Source organism: Babylonia areolata, chromosome 12 (genome assembly GCF_041734735.1).
Source record: "Babylonia areolata isolate BAREFJ2019XMU chromosome 12, ASM4173473v1, whole genome shotgun sequence".
Classification (NCBI taxonomy): Eukaryota; Metazoa; Mollusca; class Gastropoda; order Neogastropoda; family Buccinidae; genus Babylonia; species Babylonia areolata.
The window spans coordinates 1379022-1403457 of NC_134887.1; the positions used below are offsets into that span (position 1 = coordinate 1379022).

The following is a 24436-nucleotide window of genomic DNA, read 5'->3' on the forward strand; positions in this document are numbered from 1 at the left end:
AGCAGTGTTATAGCTATGTGTCTACACTGCATAGACACTGAGCAGTGTTATAGCTATGTGTCTACACTGCATAGACACTGAGCAGTGTTATAGCTATGTGTCTACACTGCATAGACAGCAGTGTTATAGCTATGTGTCTACACTGCATAGACACTGAGCAGTGTTATAGTTATGTGTCTACACTGCATAGACACTGAGCAGTGTTATAGTTATGTGTCTACACTGCATAGACACTGAGCAGTGTTATAGCTATGTGTCTACACTGCATAGACAGCAGTGTTGTAGCTATGTGTCTACACTGCATAGACAGCAGTATTATATATAGTGTCTATGGACACTTTATTGGCAGATAAACGTCTTAACCACATGACTGATTCTCCCACCTTCCCCCAGAGCATAGACACTAATATCTCATAGGGGAATTCTAGTGTCTATGCCCAGGGAGACTGGATAATCCATCAGGTCAGTTCAGTTTCTCAAGGAGGCTTCATTTACTGGGTTCGGACAAATCCGTATGCACTACACATCTGCTAAGCAGATGTCTGACCAGCAGCGTAACCCAACGCGCTTAGTCAGGCCTTGAGGGAGAAGAGATTAAAGTAAAACAAGAGAGGCAAGGCCTTCAAGAGTCACTTGTGATAAATTAAGTCCCCTAGCATTAATTACAGAGTAATTTCCCTTTTTTACTACCTGCACCAAAACGTTTGCAAAGTAAATAAAAATTCCATGCTTAGCAAAAGAAGTTCCTGTTTGAACAAAAAATGATAATAATGACTCCTCTTGTTGTTGTGTCAGAATAAGAGGTCAAAGTGCCAAGTTTAGAGAATACAAAAAATATAAATATAACAGTAAATGCAGTTTGCATATAATTAGGCTTCTTTTTTTAAATTTTTTTGTGCCCATCCCAGAGGTGCAGTATTGTTTTAAACAAGATGACTGGAAAGAACTGAATTTTTCCTATTTTTATGCCAAATTTGGTGTCAACTGACAAAGTATTTGCAGAGAAAATGTCAATGTTAAAGTCAGTTACCACGGACACACACACACACACACACACACACACACACACACACACACACACACACACACACAGACAACGGAACACCGGGTTAAAACAAAGACTCACTTTGTTTACACAAGTGAGTCAAGATAAAATGAAATGAAATAAAACAAAATGAAAATAAAATAAAACAAGAGAAATAAAAATTATGTTAAATGAAAATGAATAAATGAATTAAATGAAACAATAAGTTAATAATAAACGAGTATCAGTATCAGTATCAGTAGCTAAAGGAGGCGTCACTGCGGTCGGTCAAATCCATATACGCTACACCACATCTGCCATGCAGATGCCTGACCAGCAGCGTAACCCAACGCGCTTAGTCAGGCCTTGAGAAAAGAAATTAAAAAACAATAAATAAATATTTTTTTAAAGAGATAAATACATAAAAAATACTACCACTGCTACTATTTATAAGGCGCAAAATCTTGATGAAGTCAACTCTAAGCGCCCCCCCCCCCAACCCCCCCTAAAAAAAAAAGGCAACCATGATACAATGATGATGAATAAGCAAATAAATGTAAAACATGCAAACATACATTCACACATACACACACATGCATAACAGATACGCAACAAACATGCAGTTTCACAGATATGAAAGCACAATCAAATACACATAAACGTACATGAGCCCCAACACACACACACACACACACACACACACACACACACACACACTACCCTGCACACCCCTACCCCCCCTCCTCCACACACTCATTTCTAGGCTACGTATCGCAGCTTCCACGGCACACAAACAACCAATATTCCGTTGCTCCCAAAGTGTAGACATGCATACACACACATACCTCATCCTCTACACACACACACGCGCGCGCGCACGCACGCATGCACACACGCACGTGCACAGAGCTCTCCTGACACGTGTGTACACTTACACCATCGCGCACGCACACAAACACACAGACACACAAACACACATATACACACACGCACAGAGGCTGCCACTGTTTGGCCGCAAGATGGGTGGGAAAAGATCTCTGATGCCAAGAACGTGGCGTCTAGTGTGTTGCTCAGTCTATTGTATTTGGAAAAGCCCACAGAGACTCTGTTCCGTTGTGAAGAAATTTGCGCAATGTTGGTTTGGAAATGATGCCGATATTCGTTTGGTTTGCAAAGTATCGTGCTCTACCTTTCATGCTAGACTTACGGCCGCCCCGTAATAAACGAAACTGGTAAAATTAGAAGAAAAAAAGAATGAAAAGAAAAGAATGGTATGAATGATAATAGTGATGAAATATAACCAGATGAATGAAAAGAAAAGTTTCAGTTTCAGTAGCTCAAGGAGGCGTCACTGCGTTCGGACAAAACCATATACGCTACACCACATCTGCCAAGCAGATGCCTGACCAGAAGCGCCGGTAACCCAACGCGCTTAGTCAGGCCTTGAAAAGAAAAGAATGATATGAATGATAATAGTGATGCGATATAACCAGATGAATCAGAAGCACAACGTAAAATATCAATCAAAGAGCTGAGGCCTGGTAACATAGCTGACACATGTGGAGACAAAAGGAAAACGTGATGAAGCGAGAAAGGTCCTTCGCAAGGCATTTGAAGTCTGCTTGTCTAACGGTCACGTGAGAAGTTTTACAGTGGACAGGTTTGTCAGTTTCAGTTTCAGTTTCTCAGGGAGGCATCCGACTGCGTTCAGTTCGGGCACATCCATACTCGCTACACCACATCTGCTTGGCAGTTGCCTGACCAGCAGCATAGCCCAGCAGTTGCCTGACCAGCAGCATAGCCCAGCAGTTGCCTGACCAGCAGCATAGCTCAACAGTTGCCTGACCAGCAGCATAGCCCAACAGTTGCCTGACCAGCAGCATAGCCCAACAGTTGCCTGACCAGCAGCATAGCCCAACAGGTGCCTGACCAGCAGCATAGCCCAACAGGTGCCTGACCAGCAGCATAGCTCAACAGTTGCCTGACCAGCAGCATAGCCCAACAGTTGCCTGACCAGCAGCATAGCTCAACAGTTGCCTGACCAGCAGCATAGCCCAGCAGTTGCCTGACCAGCAGCATAGCCCAACAGTTGCCTGACCAGCAGCATAGCTCAACAGTTGCCTGACCAGCAGCATAGCCCAACGTGCTGTCAGGCCTTGAGTGCTTGCACACATACGTTTGTGTACCTATTGTACAAAATTTTGCCAGAGGACACCGGCACTCTCATTGCCATGGGTTTTCAGTGCGCCAAGTGTGTGCTGCACACGGGACCTCGATTTCTCGTCTCATCTGAATGACTAGACGCTCACTTCCATTTTCCTGACTTGGGAGAATGGGCGAGAGCGGAATTCGAGCACAGACCCTCACGGACTCATTCTGCCGCTAAGTTCCTCCGCCTGTCAGACGGATGTCAGTCTACTCGGGAAAAAAAAAAGTTTTAGTACACAGGCCTACAACTTCATAGTCTACAGCCAATTAGCCAGTTAGACGTATAGGTACAAGATGTACCAGAACATGGTTGTTTGCGAGAATTTTCAACAATTCAGTCAACCGAGTTATTTGCCATAAGTCAACGAACGAGAATCGCTGGCCTATGTGATGTGCACGTGTGCACCAACAGCTAGATCACAGTAGCCCTGAGATTCATTGTTAATATACCCCCCCCCCCCCCGCCCCGCACGTCCCCCCCGCCCCCCACAAAATGTTTTTTTTTTTTATGAGCTCGAAACGAAATCAAATTGTGCGGAATTCATACTGTAGCAGACGACGTAAGATAAGGAAACAGGTAGGAATGACTGCCCTTAGAAGTAAACGGAAGTAGACGGCGTACAATTCATAAATGACGTGAGAAAAGAAGCAGACAAGACCTACCAATGTGAAACGACAACATCGGAACATCATGAGTGACTTGAATGATGCAGAAGGTTCGGAGGCTGCAGGTTCAGCTCAGCAAGGTAAACAGACTGCCATATAAATCAGAACGGTGTTGCTCTGGTATGTGTATTTGTTTACTTTCGATTTTGCTGGGAGTGCCTACCAGCAAAACTGATCAGTCCATCAGTGGTCGCATTATCAGTGTGTCAGCATCAATTGTCGCTAGATGTATATCATCAGCACTTGATTGAAAGAAGCATTATTGTTAGTATTAGCTCCGTTACGCCAGCGATTTACTGCATTACTTTTGTACACATCTGTTTCATTGATATGGTTTTGTTTTTGTTTTTTTCGTACTGAACTAATTTACCATTGATCTGTTGTTATGAATATGAGGTTTGATGCTAATGACCATATCACATGAGCTGTATTACTATTAGTATAAAAATTGGTGTCAGAGTCATATGACTATTAGTATAAAAATTCGTGTCAAAGTCGAATAGGAGCCAGTTGTTTGTTTGAAATTCCATGATCATTGTCATGTCACAGTGATGAAATAATTTTTCTTCATTGTTTGGCACATATCAGCCATGAGTTGGACACTGTCTGGAGTGGAATCACAAGTATTTATAACTAAACACCACCTATACATTCTAAAGATATTATTTGATTGTGTTGTTTGGACAGTGAACAATATTAACTCAGTTGTGATAAGCAGTCTGATTTATAAGCTTTATTCAATGTAAGAATCACCATCGCTAATTTTTAATGAGCTTGCAGTTCAAAGCCACATCCATAGATTAAAGTTAGTAACAGTAACACTGATTCCACCATCCCAAATAAGATAATTTCTTTGATCATTGCAGCATTGTGCGATTCCCAAGCGTCTATAAGCATACAATTCTGAGTGTTCAGAGAGAGGTAAAACACAAATTATGGGAATGATTATGGGAACAATTTCAAGATAAAAGATCAGTCAATAATGATTACAGTTTTTAATTTGCCATTTATGGGATTTTTTTTTTATTTTTTTTTTTTAGGAAAAGGAATGTTTATTGTATTACTCTTTAGTCACAACAGATTTCTGCATGTGGAATTAGTGCTGTTGTCCCCAGGATGAGCGCGCTGCTACAGTGAGAGAGCTGCCCCCTTTTTTTCTGTCTGCGTGTGTATTTGTTTCCCTATCAAAGTGGATTTTTCAAAAGAAATTTGCCAGGGACAAGCCTTTGTCTTGTTGCCATAGATTCTTTTTAAGGTTTTACATGTATGAAGTACATGCTGCACATGGGACCTTGGTTTATCATGTCATCTGAGTGACTAGCATCCAGACCACCAGTCAAGGTTTAGGTCAAGGAGGGGGAGAAAATACTGGCAACTGTGGGATTCTATTTCTAACCAGTGTGCTGAGATTCCCTGACTGTCTAGGTGGATGCGTTTTCCTCTAGGCCAGCACTCCACTGTGGGATATGATGTTGATGCCACAACTGAAGTCAGTTTTGATAACTGACATTTATTCAGGTTACTGTGGGATATGATGTTGATGCCACAACTGAAGTCAGTTTTGATAACTGACATTTATTCAGGTTACTGTGGGATATGATGTTGATGCCACAACTGAAGTCAGTTTTGATAACTGACATTTATTCAGGTTACTGTGGGATATGATGTTGATGCCACAACTGAAGTCAGTTTTGATAACTGACATTTATTCAGGTTACTGTGGGATATGATGTTGATGCCACAACTGAAGTCAGTTTTGATAACTGACATTTATTCAGGTTACTGTGGGATATGATGTTAATGCCACAACTGAAGTCAGTTTTGATAACTGACAATTATTCAGGTTACTGTGGGATATGATGTTGATGCCACAACTGAAGTCAGTTTTGATAACTGACATTTATTCAGGTTACTGTGGGATATGATGTCGATGCCACAACTGAAGTCAGTTTTGATAACTGACATTTATTCAGGTTACTGTGGGATATGATGTTGATGCCACAACTTAACAGTCAGTTTTGATAACTGACATTTCTTGAAGTAATCCCCTGTCAGTTTTGATAACTGACATTTATTCAACTTTCAAGTAACTATGGGCTATATTTTGATAACTTAGCAGTCAGTTTTGATAATTGACATTTATTCAAACGACACAGTCTGATCATGGCATTATGATTTATATTTTCATGCAGTCTTGAAATTGAACCCATTTAAAATTCTGATCAGACGCTTTAGAATTTCCTGAAAGAAACACACACAAAGTGTAAAACATTGTGTGTCAGAGCTTCAGTCAGCCTTTGTATTTGTGTATCAATGTAGATTGATCAGATTGTACAACAGGGTAGTCTGGGACCCGTAGAATATGGTAAAAGAGTCCCTGGAACTAACTCCCAAGATTCTACCTTTGAAGTCCTGCACGAGCCCCATTTTTTGGACTTAACAATTTAAATACAAAGCACCATTTTGCAAATTTTATACCAACCAGTCCATACTTTTTCTTTTGTATAGTTTTATTCTGAGGTGGGTCGAGACAATGGTGATTATGGAACAGGATGTAACTGGTTGTCAAATTCTGTAATTATGTCTGTTATTATATTTGTGATGGTCAAAACTAGTATTTCCTGTCTGAATCAGTTTCCTTGTTGCAGTATCAACTGAGTGTACATGTTGAAGGATGCAACTATAATGTCAATCAAACCTTGTTTTACTAGGAAAATCAGATGGTTTATTATGGAGCAGTACTGGTGCAAATGTTAGAGTTTTTCAACTGGAAGGTTACTTGTTTGATTATTGAGAAGGGTTTTTGTTACTGATATTCTTTACTTCCATTAGTATTGATGCTGCTGTACTGCTAATGCTGCTAGATGGCAAAGCATACTGCTGCTGTTTGTTGTTGGCTCATACAGCAATGGTGACTGTTGCTGCTGCCACGTGTGTGTTACAACCACAACTGAGGCTCTGAGTTTTAAACAGTATGAAACAGAATGTAGCATCACCAGTTTACATCTGTCCTGCTGGTTCTGCTGGTTTTAAATTTTTTTTATTTTATTACTTATTTTTTTACTGCGACTGCTGTTGCTGTCTTTCACTCCTGCTGCTATTGTTTCTGCTTTTTACTGCTACTATTGTTGCTGCTTTTTACTGCCGCTATTGTTGCTGCTTTTTACTGCCACTGTTGTTGCTGCATTTAACTGCTGCTGCTATTGTTTCTGCTTTTTACTGCTACTGTTGTTGTGCTTTTTACTGCTGCTATTGTTGCTGCTTTTTACTGCCACTGTTGTTGCTGCATTTAACTGCTGCTGCTATTGTTGCTGCTTTTTACTGCTTTTTGTAGGTGCTTTTTACTGCTACTGTTGTTGGTGCTTTTGCTGTTGTTGGTGCTTTTTATTGCTGCTATTGTTGGTGCTTTTTCTGTGCTTTTTACTGCTTATTGTTGGTGTTTTTCCTTGCCTTTTACTGCTTATTGTTGGTGTTTTTTGGTGCTTTTCACTGCTTATTGTTGGTGTTTTTCCTTGCCTTTTACTGCTTATTGTTGGTGTTTTTTGGTGCTTTTTACTGCTTATTGTTGGTGTTTTTCCTTGCCTTTTACTGCTTATTGTTGGTGTTTTTTGGTGCTTTTCACTGCTTATTGTTGGTGTTTTTCCTTGCCTTTTACTGCTTATTGTTGGTGTTTTTTGGTGCTTTTCACTGCTTATTGTTGGTGTTTTTCCTTGCTTTTTACTGCTGCTGCTGTTGCTTGTTTGTCCTGCTGCTGTTGTTCCTGCCTTTTCCTGCTGCTGCTATTGTTGCTGATTTAGATTTTAAAAAAAAAAAAAATTTTTACTACTGTTGCTTTTGTTGCTGGGTTTTAACTGTTGGTTCTTCTTCTTCATTTTTTTTTTATTTTTAATTTTTTTAAATTTTTATAAATTACTGCTGCAATTGTTGCTGCTTTTACTGCTTCTATTGTTATTGCTGTTTACTGCTGCCACTGTTGCTGCTTTATCTTCTGCAAGTGTTGCTACTATTTATTACTAAGTTATATAAATTGCCTACTTGCTTATCTCCTGCTTATGTACCACTACTGCTGCTTCTGGTGATACTTAACTTCACTATCAGGATTATAGAAGTAGTCAAGATCAGTATAAATGTGCCACCGTAACAGACTGTTGCCTGTAGATGTGGGCTTTGTGCACTGCTTGCCACATAAACTACAGTGAGCAAGTGTTTCAAAATGAAATGGCACACTGGGACTAGATCATTAACCAGAGTTCAAAGCGTTTTATGTGCTGACACAGTCGCCATGGTTCTGCAGACATGTTTGCTCAAGATTTGCTGCTGTCTGAATGCTGCTGTCAGATTTCACTTCATTCACAGGTATACTCTAAGGTCATTGGATTTCAGGTCTAAAAGTGCTCTTTCACTCTCCTTTTGACATGCACAGCTTCCTCAGCCAAATCAGATTGCCCCCCCCCCCACCCCCCCTCAAAAAAATATTATTTGCTACTGGTCTCTGAGCTAGTGGGACAGAATGGAAAGTGGATGTATAGTGCAAGGTTTGGCAGAAACTGATACTTGTGGGGAATGATTATACAGGTGACTGATGGACCCTGGTGAGTTGAGCAGTACAATGGGGTGTTGTGCTGGGTTTCAGAGGAGAGTGGCAGCCTTGAGGCACAGGTGGCCAGACTGAAGACCGAGAAAGAGGCACTGGAGGCTGATTTTGGTGTCAAGAGAGCAAAGTTTAAAGAGCTCTTTCTTCAGAAAGAAGGTATGTGCATGTTTGTATGTGCGTGTGCGTGTGTGTTTCCTGTGTGTGAATTATATATTTTGTTTACTTTTATGTATTTATTATCATACACATGGCATTATAAAACTATGAAGCCTTTTGCCTTCTGGATCTTTTTCTCTTCATATTGTTGTGTGTCAGTGCTTTTTCTAGACATTTCCACCTTTGAGATTTGTGAACCTTGTTGTGGTACATCTCCCAGAGAACCAGTGTGGCTTCAGAGCAAATAGAGGAACAGCTGACATGATCTTTTTGCTGAGACAGATCTAAGAGAAGTGCAGAGAACAGAATATGAACCTATATGCAGCATTCATAGACCTCACGAAAGCCTTTGACACAGTCAGCAGAGATGGCCTGTAGAAAATAATGACCAAACTGGGATGCCCTCCAAAGTTCCTCGCAATCCTACAACAACTCCACGAAGGACAAATGGGTCAATTCAAATGTAATGGTGATTACTCTGAAGAATTCCCAATCAGCAGTGGAGTGAAGCAAGGCTGTGTATTAGCCCCCACACTCTTTGCGATCTTCTTCAGCATGATGCTAAGAGAAGCAAAGGAGGATCAAGATAAGGGGATTTATATCAGATTCAGGACTGACGGCAGCGTATTCAACTTATGAAGGCTCATGACCCACACGAAGACCTCAGAAGAAGCTATCCTCCACCTGCTCTTTGCAGACGACTGCTTCCTCCTGGCACACACAGAAGAAGCTCTGCAGGTCATCGTAGACCGTTTTTCACTGGCAGCCAAGGCATTCGGTCTGACTATAAGTCTGAAGAAAACTGAAGTCCTCCACCAAAAAGCACTAGGACCGTGTACACTGCTCCCCACATAAGCATTGATGGCCATCCCCTTAACATGGTAGACCAATTCACCTACCTGGGCAACATCATATCAAACGACACTACAGTGACCAAAGATGTGGACAACTGCCTCTCAAAGGCAAGCAGTGCATTTGGCCGCCTCCAGAAAAGAGTATGGAAAAACCACTCCTTGCGACTCTCCACAAAGATGCAAGTCTACCGAGCTGCTGTACTGTCAACACTGCTATATGGATCAGAGGTATGGATGCTGTACCGTCAACACTGCTATATGGATCAGAGGTATGGATGCTGTACTGTCAACACTGCTATATGGATCAGAGGTATGGATGCTGTACTGTCAACACTGCTATATGGATCAGAGGTATGGATGCTGTAGCGAAACAAAGCGACTGGAGCAGTTCCATCAGAGATGCCTTCGGTCTATCATGGGCATCAAGTGGGAGGACTACATAACAAACATAGAAGTCCCGGAAAGAGCTCAACTGCAAAGCATCGAGTCAATGCTCATGCTAAAACAACTTCGCTGGGCAGGACACATCACCCGGATGCCTGACACTCGCATGCCGAAAGCAGTATTCTATGGGGAGTTGGTCCAAGGCAAACGCAATACAGGCGCACCACAGAAAAGATTCAAGGACCAACTGAAGAAGCAACTGTACCAAGCGGACATCAACCCCAAGACATGGGAGCAGTCAGCATCAGATAGAGGTAGCTGGAGATCTTCAACACTCAGGAGAACCCAACACTTTGAGGAAACCAGACGACTGAACATCCAGGAGAAAAGAAGAAGGAAAGACCCAGGTCCACAGCCCAGCAACGCAGGCCAGATCTACCCCTGCCCACAATGCCACAGACTCTACAGATCACGGATTGGACTAATTAGTCATCAAAAGGCCCATCCCTGGCGGGAACTTCCACTCACCTTCGCAAGTGAAGAACCAGCCATCAGTGCTTTTTCTAGACTTTTCTACCTTTGAGATTTGTGAACCTTGTCGAACAGAACATTTTCAGTTTCATTCTCCAAGGATTTTCCTTCTTCATTCTGTTCGCTGTGCTTCCACACTTCCTACTTTCAAAACATTTCTGAAAATCTAAGAAGTAAGATGTTACCCAGTTTCATGCCCCGCATCATTGCATGTGTTCATCTGTCTGTGTGTCTGCAATAGTGGATGTTCATGCTGTCTTGGGCCTGTGTGTATGTGTATTGTGGGGTGGAAAGTAAGGGATTCTTTGTGCATACTTGTTAGGTGGTGTCTGTGGTATTGTGTGTAAGTTATTGTAACCAGTGTTGGTGACTAGTGGCGATGTGTGTAACCAATCGTAATGTGTGTGTGTGAGACCCAGTGGTGATGTGTTTGTGACCAGCGGTGATATGTGCGTGACCAGTGGTGATGTGATGTGTGACCAGTGGTGTGATGTGTGACCAGTGGTGATGTGATGTGTGACCAGTGGTGATGTGATGTGTGACCAGTGGTGTGATGTGTGACCAGTGGTGTGATGCGTGACCAGTGGTGATGTGATGTGTGACCAGTGGTGTGATGTGTGACCAGTGGTGTGATGCGTGACCAGTGGTGATGTGATGTGTGACCAGTGGTGTGATGTGTGACCAGTGGTGATGTGATGTGTGACCAGTGGTGTGATGTGTGACCAGTGGTGATGTGATGTGTGACCAGTGGTGATGTGATGTGTGACCAGTGGTGATGTGATGTGTGACCAGTGGTGTGATGTGTGACCAGTGGTGTGATGTGTGACCAGTGGTGTGATGCGTGACCAGTGGTGATGTGATGTGTGACCAGTGGTGTGATGTGTGACCAGTGGTGTGATGCGTGACCAGTGGTGATGTGATGTGTGACCAGTGGTGTGATGTGTGACCAGTGGTGATGTGATGTGTGACCAGTGGTGTGATGTGTGACCAGTGGTGTGATGTGTGACCAGTGGTGATGTGATGTGTGACCAGTGGTGTGATGTGTGACCAGTGGTGATGTGATGTGTGACCAGTGGTGATGTGATGTGTGACCAGTGGTGATGTGATGTGTGACCAGTGGTGATGTGATGTGTGACCAGTGGTGTGATGTGTGACCAGTGGTGATGTGATGTGTGACCAGTGGTGATGTGATGTGTGACCAGTGGTGATGTGATGTGTGACCAGTGGTGATGTGATGTGTGACCAGTGGTGATGTGATGTGTGACCAGTGGTGTGATGTGTGACCAGTGGTGTGATGCGTGACCAGTGGTGATGTGATGTGTGACCAGTGGTGTGATGTGTGACCAGTGGTGATGTGATGTGTGACCAGTGGTGATGTGATGTGTGACCAGTGGTGTGATGTGTGACCAGTGGTGATGTGATGTGTGACCAGTGGTGTGATGTGTGACCAGTAGTGTGATGTGTGACCAGTGGTGATGTGATGTGTGACCAGTGTTGTGATGTGTGACCAGTGGTGATGTGTGACCAGCAGTGATGTGATGTGTGACCAGTGGTGTGATGTGTGACCAGTGGTGATGTGTGACCAGCAGTGATGTGTGACCAGTGCTGTGTGTGTGTATAACCAGTGCTGTGTGTGTGTCCAGCGGAGCTGAAGCAGGAGCAGAAGAAGCAGGAGCAATGCTGCAGCCAGCTGGACAAGGTGCAGACAGACATGGCCGTCCTCAGACAGGAGCTGGAAGATGTCAAGACAGCGGCTGCCATGTCTGAACAAGCCAAGGGTGATGAGATAGCCAGCATCCGCCAGCACTACGAGCAGGAGATCTCCAGCATGCAGCAGCTTCTGGGAGGTGAGGGCACCATCCGTCTGTCTTTGATGCCTTCCATCAATCCATCCTTCCTTTCTTTCATCCATCCTTCCTTCCTTTCTTTCATCTGTTCATCCATCCATCCATCCATCCTTTCTTTCATCCATCCATCCTTTCTTTCATCCTTCCATCCTTTCTTTCATCTGTCCATCCGTCCATTCATCTTTCCTTTCTTTCATCCATCCATCCTTTCTTTCATCTGTCCATCCGTCCATTCATCCTTCCTTTCTTCCATCCATCCATTCTTCCTTTCTTTCATCCATCCATGATTTCTTTCGTCTATCCACACATCCAGCCATCCTTTCTTTCATCAGTCCATCCTTTCCTTCATCTGTCCATCCGTCCATTCATCCTTCCTTTCTTCCATCCATCCATCCATCCTTCCTTCCTTTCTTTCATCCAGCCATCCTTTCTTTCATCAGTCCATCCTTTCCTTCGTCCGTCCATCCATCCGTCCATTCATCTTTTCTTTTATCCATCCATCCATCCTTCCTTCCTTTCTTTCATCCATCCATCCATCCTTTCTTTCGTCCATCCATCCATCCATGTGTCCTTCCTTTCTTTCATCCATTCATCCTTCCTTTCTTTCATCCATCCATCCTTTCTTTCATCTGTCCCTCCATCCATTCATCCTTCCTTTCGTCCATCCATCCATCCATCCATCCTTCCGTCTGTCCCTCCATCCATCCATCCTTCCTTTCGTCCATCCATCCGTCCATTCATCTTTTCTTTCATCCATCCATCCTTCCTTTTTTTCATCCATCCATCCATCCTTTGTTTCTTTCATCTATCCATCCATCCGTCCATCTATCCATCTATCCTTCCTTCCTTTCATCCATCCATCCCTTCTTCCATCCATCCATCCATCCATCCTTCTGTCCTTCCATCCATCCTTTCATCCAACTGTCCATCCATCCATCCTTCTTCCTTCCATCCATCCATCCATTCATATACCCACCCTTTCTTTCATCTATCTGTCCATCCTTTTTTTCATCCATCCATTCATCCTTCCTTCATCCATCCATTCAACCTTCCATCCATCCTTCCATCCACCCATCCATCTATCCATCTGTCTGCCCGTCTGTCCGTCCATCCTTCCATCCATCCATCCATCCATGTATGTCCAGTGCCTGTGTAGTTTGAAGTGTGGGCCAGTCCCCCAGACAGAAGGCCAGTTGAGAACTGATGAGCCTTGCACCCCAAAGACCATCGCTGGCCAGTGGCAGAGCCAGGTGTGGCATTCCATGAATAACAAAGAGTTGTGTGTCTGACTGGCAACACGTAAGTTGTAACCAGCCGCCGTGGTCAAGTGGTTAGCATGGTGGTCTGATGACTGGGAGGATGCGGGTTCAATCCCCATTAGGTGGGGGTTTTTGCCTGTGAATGGCTCCTACCCAAAGCTGAGTGTGCTGTTGGTTCAAATGGGAAGACTGGGACCACACCGTAAAGGGTCATCCACTTTGTGGATTCGTCTTTGGGAGTTTCGCTCAAAATTAATGACCAACACTGCAGGTGTCTGTATCTGTCAGCCTGGTTGACGCTTGGATATTATGGGAGTACTGCCTTGTCGAGTTGTCCCCAACCTAAATGGATATTATGGGAGTACTGCCTTGTCGAGTTGTCCCCAACCTAAATGGATATTATGGGAGTACTGCCTTGTCGAGTTGTCCCCAACCTAAATGGATATTATGGGAGTACTGCCTTGTCAAGTTGTCCCCAACCTAAATGGATATTATGGGAGTACTGCCTTGTCAAGTTGTCCCCAACCTAAATGGAGCCATAGCAGCATCACCATCACCCTGATCATCATTCACCGTCATCAGAGTAAAGAAAACAAAATGTACCAAATTCTGCTCTCCCCACCCCCCTCCCCACACACACCCCTCCCCCCAAAAAGAAAATCTCAAGCAAGGCTGGAGTCAAGGAGACAAGAAGGGAATCAGTCATGGAAACCACAGATCATAGGGATCAAAAATACTTCTGGAATAGGGAAAGAAAAATGAATGAAGAATAAATGGCAAGCATACAAAGTGAGCGACAAAGGTTGGTGGTGAGATGCAACATAAACCCGAGGCATGGAACCTGCGCTTCGGCACCCAGCGAAAATCCGACCCCCAACAGAGAAAGGAAAGACAGGATCGACTTAGAGGCAGAAAAAATCGAACGAATCGAGGGTGCCGAGTCGAATCGAGTACACAGAATGTAAGAATACAATAAACACAAGCCGCATGCAACAAAATAAGGCCAAAAGGATACGCTGAACAGCCGAAAAAAGCGTAAGACGAGACAGAGCGTAAACCTGACAAGATGGCGTGGAGAGCCTTGGCCAAAGGAATGATTAAGCGCTTATAGTATTTAGAGGCGTTTGATTGGCTGAGAGCGGTGGGCCCGTCTTTTCACTGTTAGCCGCGCGAAATTTGGCCAAGCAGAGCAAACCAATAGGCCTAGTTTGCATCAGTTTGACATGGTAAGTATATTTAACACCAAACATGGAGTATAATACAAACTCCTCCTGTTGGCCAGTCACTTTGGGCCAAAGTACAAGTCACAGTTGTAGTGCTCATCACTAAAAGGAGCAAAGCGTGCTAATTGGCTGAGTCTAGGGGATCATCTTATTACTGTGTTAGCCACAAAGCTAAGCGTAGGGATCCTTCTTATTACTCGTTAGCCACAGAACTGGGCTTTTGGGTCTGTCTCATTACTGTATTAGCAGCATGACTAGGCTTAGGGGCCTGTCTTATTACTGCATTAGCCACAGAACTAAGCCTAGGGGTCTGTCTTATTACTGTGTTAACCACAGAACTGGGCCAGCAGACAAAATCTACCAGCTCTGACCTGCATGACACTGGTCAGCATACTAGCCAGATATAAGGCAAAAGAACAGGGCCTACAGGTCTGTCTTATTACTGTCTTAGCCACAGAACGTGATAATCCTTTACTGCCAGCATTACATGAATGATGTATGTGTTAGGATCCTTTACTGCCAGCTTTACATGAATGATTTATGTGTGAGGATTCTTTTCTGTGGGCATTACATGAATGATGTATGTGTGAGGATTCTTTTCTGTGGGCATTACATGAATAATGTATGTGTGAGGATCCTTTACTGCCAGCATTACATGAATGATGTATGTATGAGGATTCTTTTCTGCCAGCATTGCATGAATGATATATGTGTGAGGATCCTTTTCTATGGGCATTACATGAATGATGTATGTGTGATGATTCCTTTCTGTGGGCATTACATGAATGATGTATGTGTGAGGATTCTTTTCTGTGGGCATTACATGAATGATGTATGTGTGATGATTCCTTTCTGTGGGCATTACATGAATGATGTATGTGTGAGGACCCTTTTCTGCAGGCATTACATGAATGATGTATGTGTGAGGATCCTTTTCTGCAGGCATTGCATGAATGATGTATGTGTGAGGATCCTTTTCTGCAGGCATTACATGAATGATGTATGTGTGAGGATCCTTTTCTGTGGGCATTACATGAAGGATGTATGTGTGAGGATCCTTTTCTGCAGGCATTACATGAATGATGTACATGTGATCTCTTGGCCTTTCCAGAAGCATCCCAAGAAGCTCAGATGTCGACAGCCGCACAGTATGAAACAGAGCGTATGAACCTGGTGAAACTGAACGAGAAATACGAGGAGGAGATTCAAGAACTGAGGAACAAACTGAGCCAAGAACGAGAGTACGGTCAGCTGTTTTGTCTGTGTCTGTCCATGTGTACTCTCGTCAGAGAGTGTGTGTGTGTGTGTGTGCGCCCATGCAAGTGTCCTTGTGTTTGCACTGTCATCGGGCATGTGGATGATTGTAAATACACATGTTCACAATTGTGTTTGACTCTGTGTGTGTGTGCGTGTGTGCATGTGTGTGCAAGTTCTAATGTAAGCACCCTCATAGCACTGTCAGTTCTGTGAGCTGGTAGGGTTGTCTGTAATGTCTTCAGTAGAAGCCAGGTCACCTGTTGTAACGGCTGAGGGACTGTTCATGATGTGTCTTTAGAAGCCAGGTCACCTGTTGTAACGGCTGAGGGACTGTTCATGATGTGTCTTTAGAAGCCAGGTCACCTGTTGTTGTAACGGCTGAGGGACTGTTCATGATGTGTCTTCAGTAGAAGCCAGGTCACCTGTTGTAACGGCTGAGGGACTGTTCATGATGTGTCTTTAGAAGCCAGGTCACCTGTTGTAACGGCTGAGGGACTGTCCATGATGTGTCTTTAGAAGCCAGGTCACCTGTTGTTGTAACGGCTGAGGGACTGTGTCATCTGAATAATCTGAACTCTGAATTCCAGTCATAAGTTTTTATTTATTTGTTTTTTATATCTGGGTACTGTGATGTGCCGTGGCAGAGTTGGCCAGGCAGTGAACCAGCGTTCATCAGTGATCAGAGTTTGAGGCCCAGTTTTAACACGGGGTTGTGTCCTTGGGAAAGGCACCTTGATTTTTCTCACTTCACCCAGGTGTGAAAGGGGACCTGACTGGTTGGGGAAGGTTACAATGACAGGAGAGAATTGGGCTGAGCCTTCCCATGACACAGTGGATATGATTCCACTGCCCTGGGGAAGGTTACAATGACAGGAGAGAATTGGGCTGAGCCTTCCCATGACACAGTGGATATGATTCCACTGCCCTGGGGAAGGTTACAATGACAGGAGAGAATAGGGTTGCACCTTCCTATGACACAGTGGATATGATTCCACTGCCCTGGGGAAGGTTATAATGACAGGAGAGGATTGGGCTGCACCTTCCCATGCCGAGCCCTGGACACAGTGGATATGATTCCACTGCCATGGTGGCTGTAAACATCTATGGAACCGTTAACCTTTGACATTACTGACATGATTGTTTGACCCTTCACTGTTAAAGTAGTCCGAAGCAACCTGTGATGGTATTGTAGTTGAGCAAGAAAAAGGCTGAGGGTATGTCAGTGATCAAAATTGGGATGCTGGTTGATTGTAGCTCTTTGCTGCTTGTCCATATGGCCATGGAGAAGTGCACATTGTAAAGGCATGGGAGTCAAAATGACAGCAGTCCTTGTTTACACTCTCTCTGTGAACACGGTGTCACATCGTATGAAATCTCTACACCCCATTTTCTGATAACAGTTTGTTGAGGGCTGTGCTTGTCCTCCTGAAGGCTGAAGTCAGTCACTGTGTGTGTGATCTGAAAGTGGTTTCACTGTTGCTGTGACAAAGAGCTGTGGAAGTGCTTTGAGGGAGGGAGAAAATCAAATGACCAAAAAGTGACACCACACTCACTTTGTGATGGAGGGTCATGCCTGTACAGACCCCAGTGGTTGGAGCAAACTGCTAAAGGGACTGTCACCCATGCTGTTGTCCAGAAGGTTATGGAAATGTGACTGCCTGTATTGCAACCCCAAAGAAAAGCAGACTGAAGTGGCTCTTATTCTGAAAACCACCTGCTGATGTGGATTTGGTGAACAGCAAACCAGGTGTTGACACTGGGCAGGTTTGTTAATGTTTTGAGTGCAGTGGGTGTTGATTTACACAGGTGTACACACTGCTAGTGTTTGAGTGCAGTGGGTGTTGATTTACACAGGTGTACACACTGCTAGTGTTTGAGTGCAGAGGGTGTTGATTTACGCAGGTGTACACACTGCTAGTGTTTGAGTGCAGTGGGTGTTGATTTACACAGGTGTGCACACTGCTAGTGTTTGAGTGCAGTGGGTGTTGATTTACACAGGTGTACACACTGCTAGTGTTTGAGTGCAGTGGGTGTTGATTTACACAGGTGTGCACACTGCTAGTGTTTGAGTGCAGTGGGTGTTGATTTGCACAGGTGTACACACTGCTGGTGTTTGAGTGCAGTGAGTGTTGAATTACACAGGTGTACACACTGCTAGTGTTTGAGTGCAGTGGGTGTTGATTTACACAGGTGTGCACACTGCTAGTGTTTGAGTGCAGTGGGTGTTGAATTACTCAGGTGTACACACTGCTGGTGTTTGAGTGCAGTGGGTGTTGATTTACACATGTGTGTACACTGCTAGTGTTTGAGTGCAGTGGGTGTTGAATTACTCAGGTGTACACACTGCTAGTGTTTGAGTGCAGTGAGTGTTGAATTACACAGGTGTACACACTGCTGGTGTTTGAGTGCAGTGGGTGTTGAATTACACATGTGTGTACACTGCTAGTGTTTGAGTGCAGTGGGTGTTGAATTACACAGGTGTACACACTGCTGGTGTTTGAGTGCAGTGGGTGTTGACTTACACAGGTGTACACACTGCTAGTGTTTGAGTGCAGTGGGTGTTGAATTACTCAGGTGTACACACTGCTAGTGTTTGAGTGCAGTGGGTGTTGAATTACTCAGGTGTACACACTGCTAGTGTTTGAGTGCAGTGGGTGTTGAATTACCCAGGTGTACACACTGCTGGTGTTTGAGTGCAGTGGGTGTTGATTTACACAGGTGTACACACTGCTGGTGTTTGAGTGCAGTGGTTGTTGAATTACTCAGGTGTACAGAGGTGAACAATGTTGCAGGGAGGGTTTCCTCATATCTGTGGCGAAGTCGCTGAAGCGTGTCGGGGGCGTCAGTGGTTCCAGCTCTCCCAACATCAGCATGGAGCATGAAAACCTGGAAGACAGCATGAGGAAGGTGAGCTGAAGGAACGGGTGCAGATATCAAGCTGTCATGTCATGTGACAACCTCTGGTCTGGAACAGGGAGGTTCGGGAACTGTATCCAAAGAAAGTGGATCGCTGACTCTTAGTTTTATATATATATATATATATATGTTAATGTGAACAAGATTTCAATATTTGTTCAGTCTGGACAGAATAATTGATATCAGTAAGCAGACAGAAGATGAAATCCCATCCATAACTCAGGGTGAGAAAGATATAGTGTAGAGTTTTGAGGTCTGAGGTGTACTAAAGAACAAAACAAACAAACACATCCAGCACAAAAACTGTAAGAAGAACAGAGAAGAAAGTATATGTTTTGTAAAGAAAAATGGATGAGGATTCCCAATCCTTGCTGGACTGAACAAGTGTTGAATGTTGTTGTCAACTTTCATCACTGTTGTTCTCCCTCCTATTCTAAAGAATCTTCAGACAATGTTGAATGTTGTTGTCAACTTTCATCACTGTTGTTCTCCCTCCTATTCTAAAGAATCTTCAGACAATGTTGAATGTTGTTGTCAACTTTCATCACTGTTGTTCTCCCTCCTATTCTAAAGAATCTTCAGACAAGAGGGATCTTCTCCATCACCCCAGTCCATAACCATTTTCATGGTCTACAAAGTTGCGTTAGTCCATTGTCTGGGACCACTGCTTGTCCTTGTTTTCAACACCTTTTTTTACATGTGAGGAAAACCTCCTTTTGCGCGTTTTCCACATGGTACAGTTAGCGAATCAGTATCCGACTGTGAAGAAAGGGGTTGTCCTTCTGACTTAGGCTCATTTTTGTACCACACACATCAGGCTACTGTTCAGATTCTGTTAGTGTTGATCAAACCAGATGTGGATGAAGGGAAATGAGAATAGTTGAGGGACATCAGGGGATGGTGCTGTGGCACTTGGAATCATTTTGTCTGCGTTGTCAGTTCAGTTCAGTCACTGAAGGAAGTGTTACTGCATTTGCACAAATCCACATACGCTGCACCAAATCTACTAAGCAGATGCTTAACTAGCAGCGTAACCCGTCATACCCTGTCAGGTCTTAAGAAAGATAAGATAATAAACAAATTAGTGGATAAGACATCAGATTAAGTAATAAATTAATTGAAAATAAGTAAATACATAAATAAATACATGTATATATATATACATATATGAACAAAAATATGCATTGTCAGCAAGAGGTTTATTGGTGGAGAAGGTGTAAAATTGATACATCATGTGACTGTGAGCCCTTTGATAAGTAAAGTGATTGTGACTACATCCCTCCTGAAGTGACTGGCCCACCCTGTGGACGCTGAGTTGTGGCTGAGTTGTGGCCTGGGCTGGGCTGTGTCAGTGCTGTTAGCAGCTCTTCACTTACTCCACACACAGTTATTCTAAACACTGAGCAGATTTCACTAAGATTGCTAATGCAACCCAGCTCTTTTTTTTATTGTCTTCAATCACCGATATGTGTGACGGGACATTAAACAAAATTCCTCCACCCAGCTCTTTGTTGCTGTGTCAGAACAGCTTGCTGATGATACCCAGTTATGCAATAGTGCACATAAAACATCAGATTGTCATCAAGATAATTTGTTGATGATACCCAGTTATACAACAGTACACATAAAATGTCATCAGAATATCAAGATAATTTGCTGATGATACCCAGTTATGCAATAGTGCACATAAAACGTCATCAGATTGTCATCAAGATAATTTGCTGATGATACCCAGTTATGCAATAGTGCACATAAAACGTCATCAGATTGTCATCAAGATAATTTGTTGATGATACCCAGTTATGCAATAGTGCACATAAAACGTCATCAGATTGTCATCAAGATAATTTGTTGATGATACCCAGTTATGCAATAGTGCACATAAAATGTCATCAGATTGTCATCAAGATAATTCGCTGATGATACCCAGTTATGCAATAGTGCACATAAAACGTCATCAGATTGTCATCAAGATAATTTGTTGATGATACCCAGTTATGCAATAGTGCACATAAAACATAAGATTGTCATCAAGATAATTTGTTGATGATACCAAGTTTTGCAATAATGCACATAAAACATCAGATTGTCATCAAGATAATTTGTTGATGATACCCAGTTATGCAATAGTGCACATAAAACGTCATCAGATTGTCATCAAGATAATTTGTTGATGATACCCAGTTATGCAATAGTGCACATAAAACGTCGTCAGATTGTCATCAAGATAATTTGTTGATGATACCCAGTTATGCAATTGTGCACATAAAACGTCATCAGATTGTCATCAAGATAATTTGTTGATGATACCCAGTTATGCAATAGTGCACATAAAACGTCATCAGATTGTCATCAAGATAATTTGTTGATGATACCCAGTTATGCAATAGTGCACATAAAACGTCGTCAGATTGTCATCAAGATAATTTGTTGATGATACCCAGTTATGCAATAGTGCACATAAAACGTCATCAGATTGTCATCAAGATAATTTGTTGATGATACCCAGTTATGCAATAGTGCACATAAAATGTCATCAGATTTTCATCAAGATAATTTGTTGATGATACCCAGTTATGCAATAGTGCACATAAAACATCATCAGATTGTCATCAAGATAATTTGTTGATGATACCCAGTTATGCAATAGTGCACATAAAACATCAGATTGTCATCAAGATAATTTGTTGATGATACCCAGTTATACAATAGTGCAATAAAATGTCATCAGATTGTCATCAAGATAATTGGCTGATGATACCCACTTATGCAATAGTGCACATAAAACGTCATCAGATTGTCATCAAGATAATTTGTTGATGATACCCAGTTATGCAATAGTGCACATAAAACATGAGATTGTCATCAAGATAATTTGTTGATGATACCCAGTTACGCAATAGTGCACATAAACATCAGATTGTCATCAAGATAATTTGTTGATGATACCCAGTTATGCAATAGTGCACATAAAACGTCATCAGAATGTCATCAAGATAATTTGTTGATGATACCCAGTTATGCAATAGTGCACATAAAACGTCATCAGATTGTCATCAAGATAATTTGTTGATGATACACAGTTATGCAATAGTGCACATAAAACGTCATCAGATTGTCATCAAGATAATTTGCTGATGATACCCAGTTATGCAATAGTGCACATAAAACGTCATCAGATTGTCATCAAGATAATTTGTTGATGATACCCAGTTATGCAATAGTGCACATAAAACATCAGATTGTCATCAAGATAATTTGCTGATGATACCCAGTTACGCAATAGTGCACATAAAACATCAGATTGTCATCAAGATAATTTGTTGATGATACCCAGTTATGCAATAGTGCACATAAAACGTCATCAGATTGTCATCAAGATAATTTGTTGATGATACCCAGTTATGCAATAGTGCACATAAAACGTCATCAGAATGTCATCAAAATAATTCGCTGATGATACCCAGTTATGCAATAGTGCACATAAAACGTCATCAGAATGTCATCAAGATAATTTGTTGATGATACCCAGTTATGCAATAGTGCACATAAAACATCAGAACGTCATCAAGATAATTGGCTGATGATACCCAGTTATGCAATAGTGCACATTAAACATCAGAATGTCAAGATAATTGGCTGATGATACCAAGTTATGTAATAGTGCACATAAAACATCAGAATGTTGTCAAGATAATTGGCTGATGATACCAAGTTATGCAATAGTGCACATAAAACATCAGAATTTCATCAAGATAATTTGCTGATGATACCCAGTTATGCAATAGTGCACATAAAATGTCATCAGAATGTCAAGATAATTGGCTGATGATACCCACTTATGCAATAGTGCACATAAAACATCAGAATGTCATCAAGATAATTTGTTGATGATACCCAGTTATGCAGTAGTGCACATAAAACGTCAAGTGAACATCATCAGGACAACTTGCTGATGATTGGATTTGAATGGGGTGTCAGATACAGATACAGATACAGAATACTTCATTATCTCAACAAGAGAAATTGACATGTGGTGTATGGAACGCAAACAATGCATGCTATGAACACACAGAATGAGTAAAATGCTCAAATGCCAAGTTGATGTGGGACCTCACAATCTTTGTAGTTTTCGGGGTGGGTTTTATCTTCGATACAGCGTTTTCCACAAGAGGGTAAGGAAGAACAAGAGGGGGAGGAAAAGGGAATGAACAACTCACACAAGATCGTTTTACAAAGATTCTCTATTCTGATCTCGTCAATGTGTCGATGCGCGACAGTGTGCGTCAGTTCGCTACAATGCGCTACAATGCGCAAGCCTCTGCACAAAAAGTACATAAACTCCATTTAATAAAACATACAAAAAGTATTTCTAAAACAATATAATAAATACTGTATAAACTATATTTGTAATGTACAGCATGAAAGTATTTTGACAGCACAAATATAACACTTTATCATTTGGATGAATGGATCCATAGAAATTACAGAGACAGAGTAGAAATGAACAATAACCAAACAATCCCAGAAACGGATCACCTTTCATTCGTTTATTGAAATAATGAAATTAAGTAATCAAATTCATAACCAGAACAAATACAAAATGTTTTGACAAATAATGAAGAACCAAATTCGTATAAATGATAATAAGAATAATAGGACCTAACGTTAATACCATAGATATCCTCACCTCATCAGTGTGACAACAGGCCAAACATTGAAACACTAGGACCTGTCAGGTCCAGCCAATTCTCACGCTCTGGCTTACAGTTGCTGTGACGGGATCAGCTGAGCTATCCAGAACTGTACTCACTGACACTGAGGAACGATGATCACAATAAAATCATATTCATAAGAAACATGCAATTGCAGGGGAATTCTTGCTAGAAATGTCCTCCTTTCTGTTGCTCTTTCTATTTCTGCCTTTTTCTTACTTTCACTGTTGTCTCCTTTTTCTACCTCCCTAGTCCATTCCCCTTTCTTTTTCTGAGCAAGCCTTGACACTATTTTCTATTTTCCTTAGTCTGTGATGTACTGTCTGTGTTGCTTAGCTCTGGAGATTTGGTTGTGAAATTGTAAACACTGGCATGGACACTAGCTGTCCATTCTGCAGTGGTATTTGTCTATATGGCCTTTTGTACGCATTTTTTGTTGGGCTTGGAAGTATTGTTTTTTTTTTCCTTTTTTAGATTTTTTGTAATCTGGGAATGATAAATTGAGCAGAACGGCTGACGTCCTCAGTACAGCCTAGTTCTATTTGCCCTAGGGAGCTCAATGGTTAAGATACTGCAGTGTTTCCCATTATGCACTTAGCATGTTGTTTATGTACAAAAGTCTGAAAAGGACCCAGTTTTCACAACTGTATGTCCCAAAGACGCACACAATTTTCCTAACAAGTTTTGATTTGAAAAAGGATAGAAAAGGGAATATATTCCATTAAACAAATGCATCTGTTGTATCATGCCTGTGTACAAGCACACCCTCATACATACCCATGACTGTGTATGAGCACACACA

General features: G+C 42.3%; 1 protein-coding gene across 2 annotated transcripts in view; it reads left to right on the forward strand.

Moving 5' to 3' along the window:
- Positions 1-24436, forward strand: part of LOC143288300 (rab GTPase-binding effector protein 1-like) — a 112045-nt gene that overhangs the window by 20665 nt on the left and 66944 nt on the right. The window contains exons 1-5 of one of the 2 annotated variants that reach the window (XM_076596652.1): positions 3832-3978; positions 8532-8648; positions 12061-12264; positions 15858-15987; positions 18796-18910. In XM_076596652.1, the coding sequence (XP_076452767.1) occupies positions 3924-3978; positions 8532-8648; positions 12061-12264; positions 15858-15987; positions 18796-18910 (621 nt within the window). In that variant the 5' untranslated portion in view covers positions 3832-3923. Of the gene's footprint in view, positions 1-3831; positions 3979-8531; positions 8649-12060; positions 12265-15857; positions 15988-18795; positions 18911-24436 lie in introns of those variants that run through there. The other variant, XM_076596653.1, reaches the window with a different exon arrangement.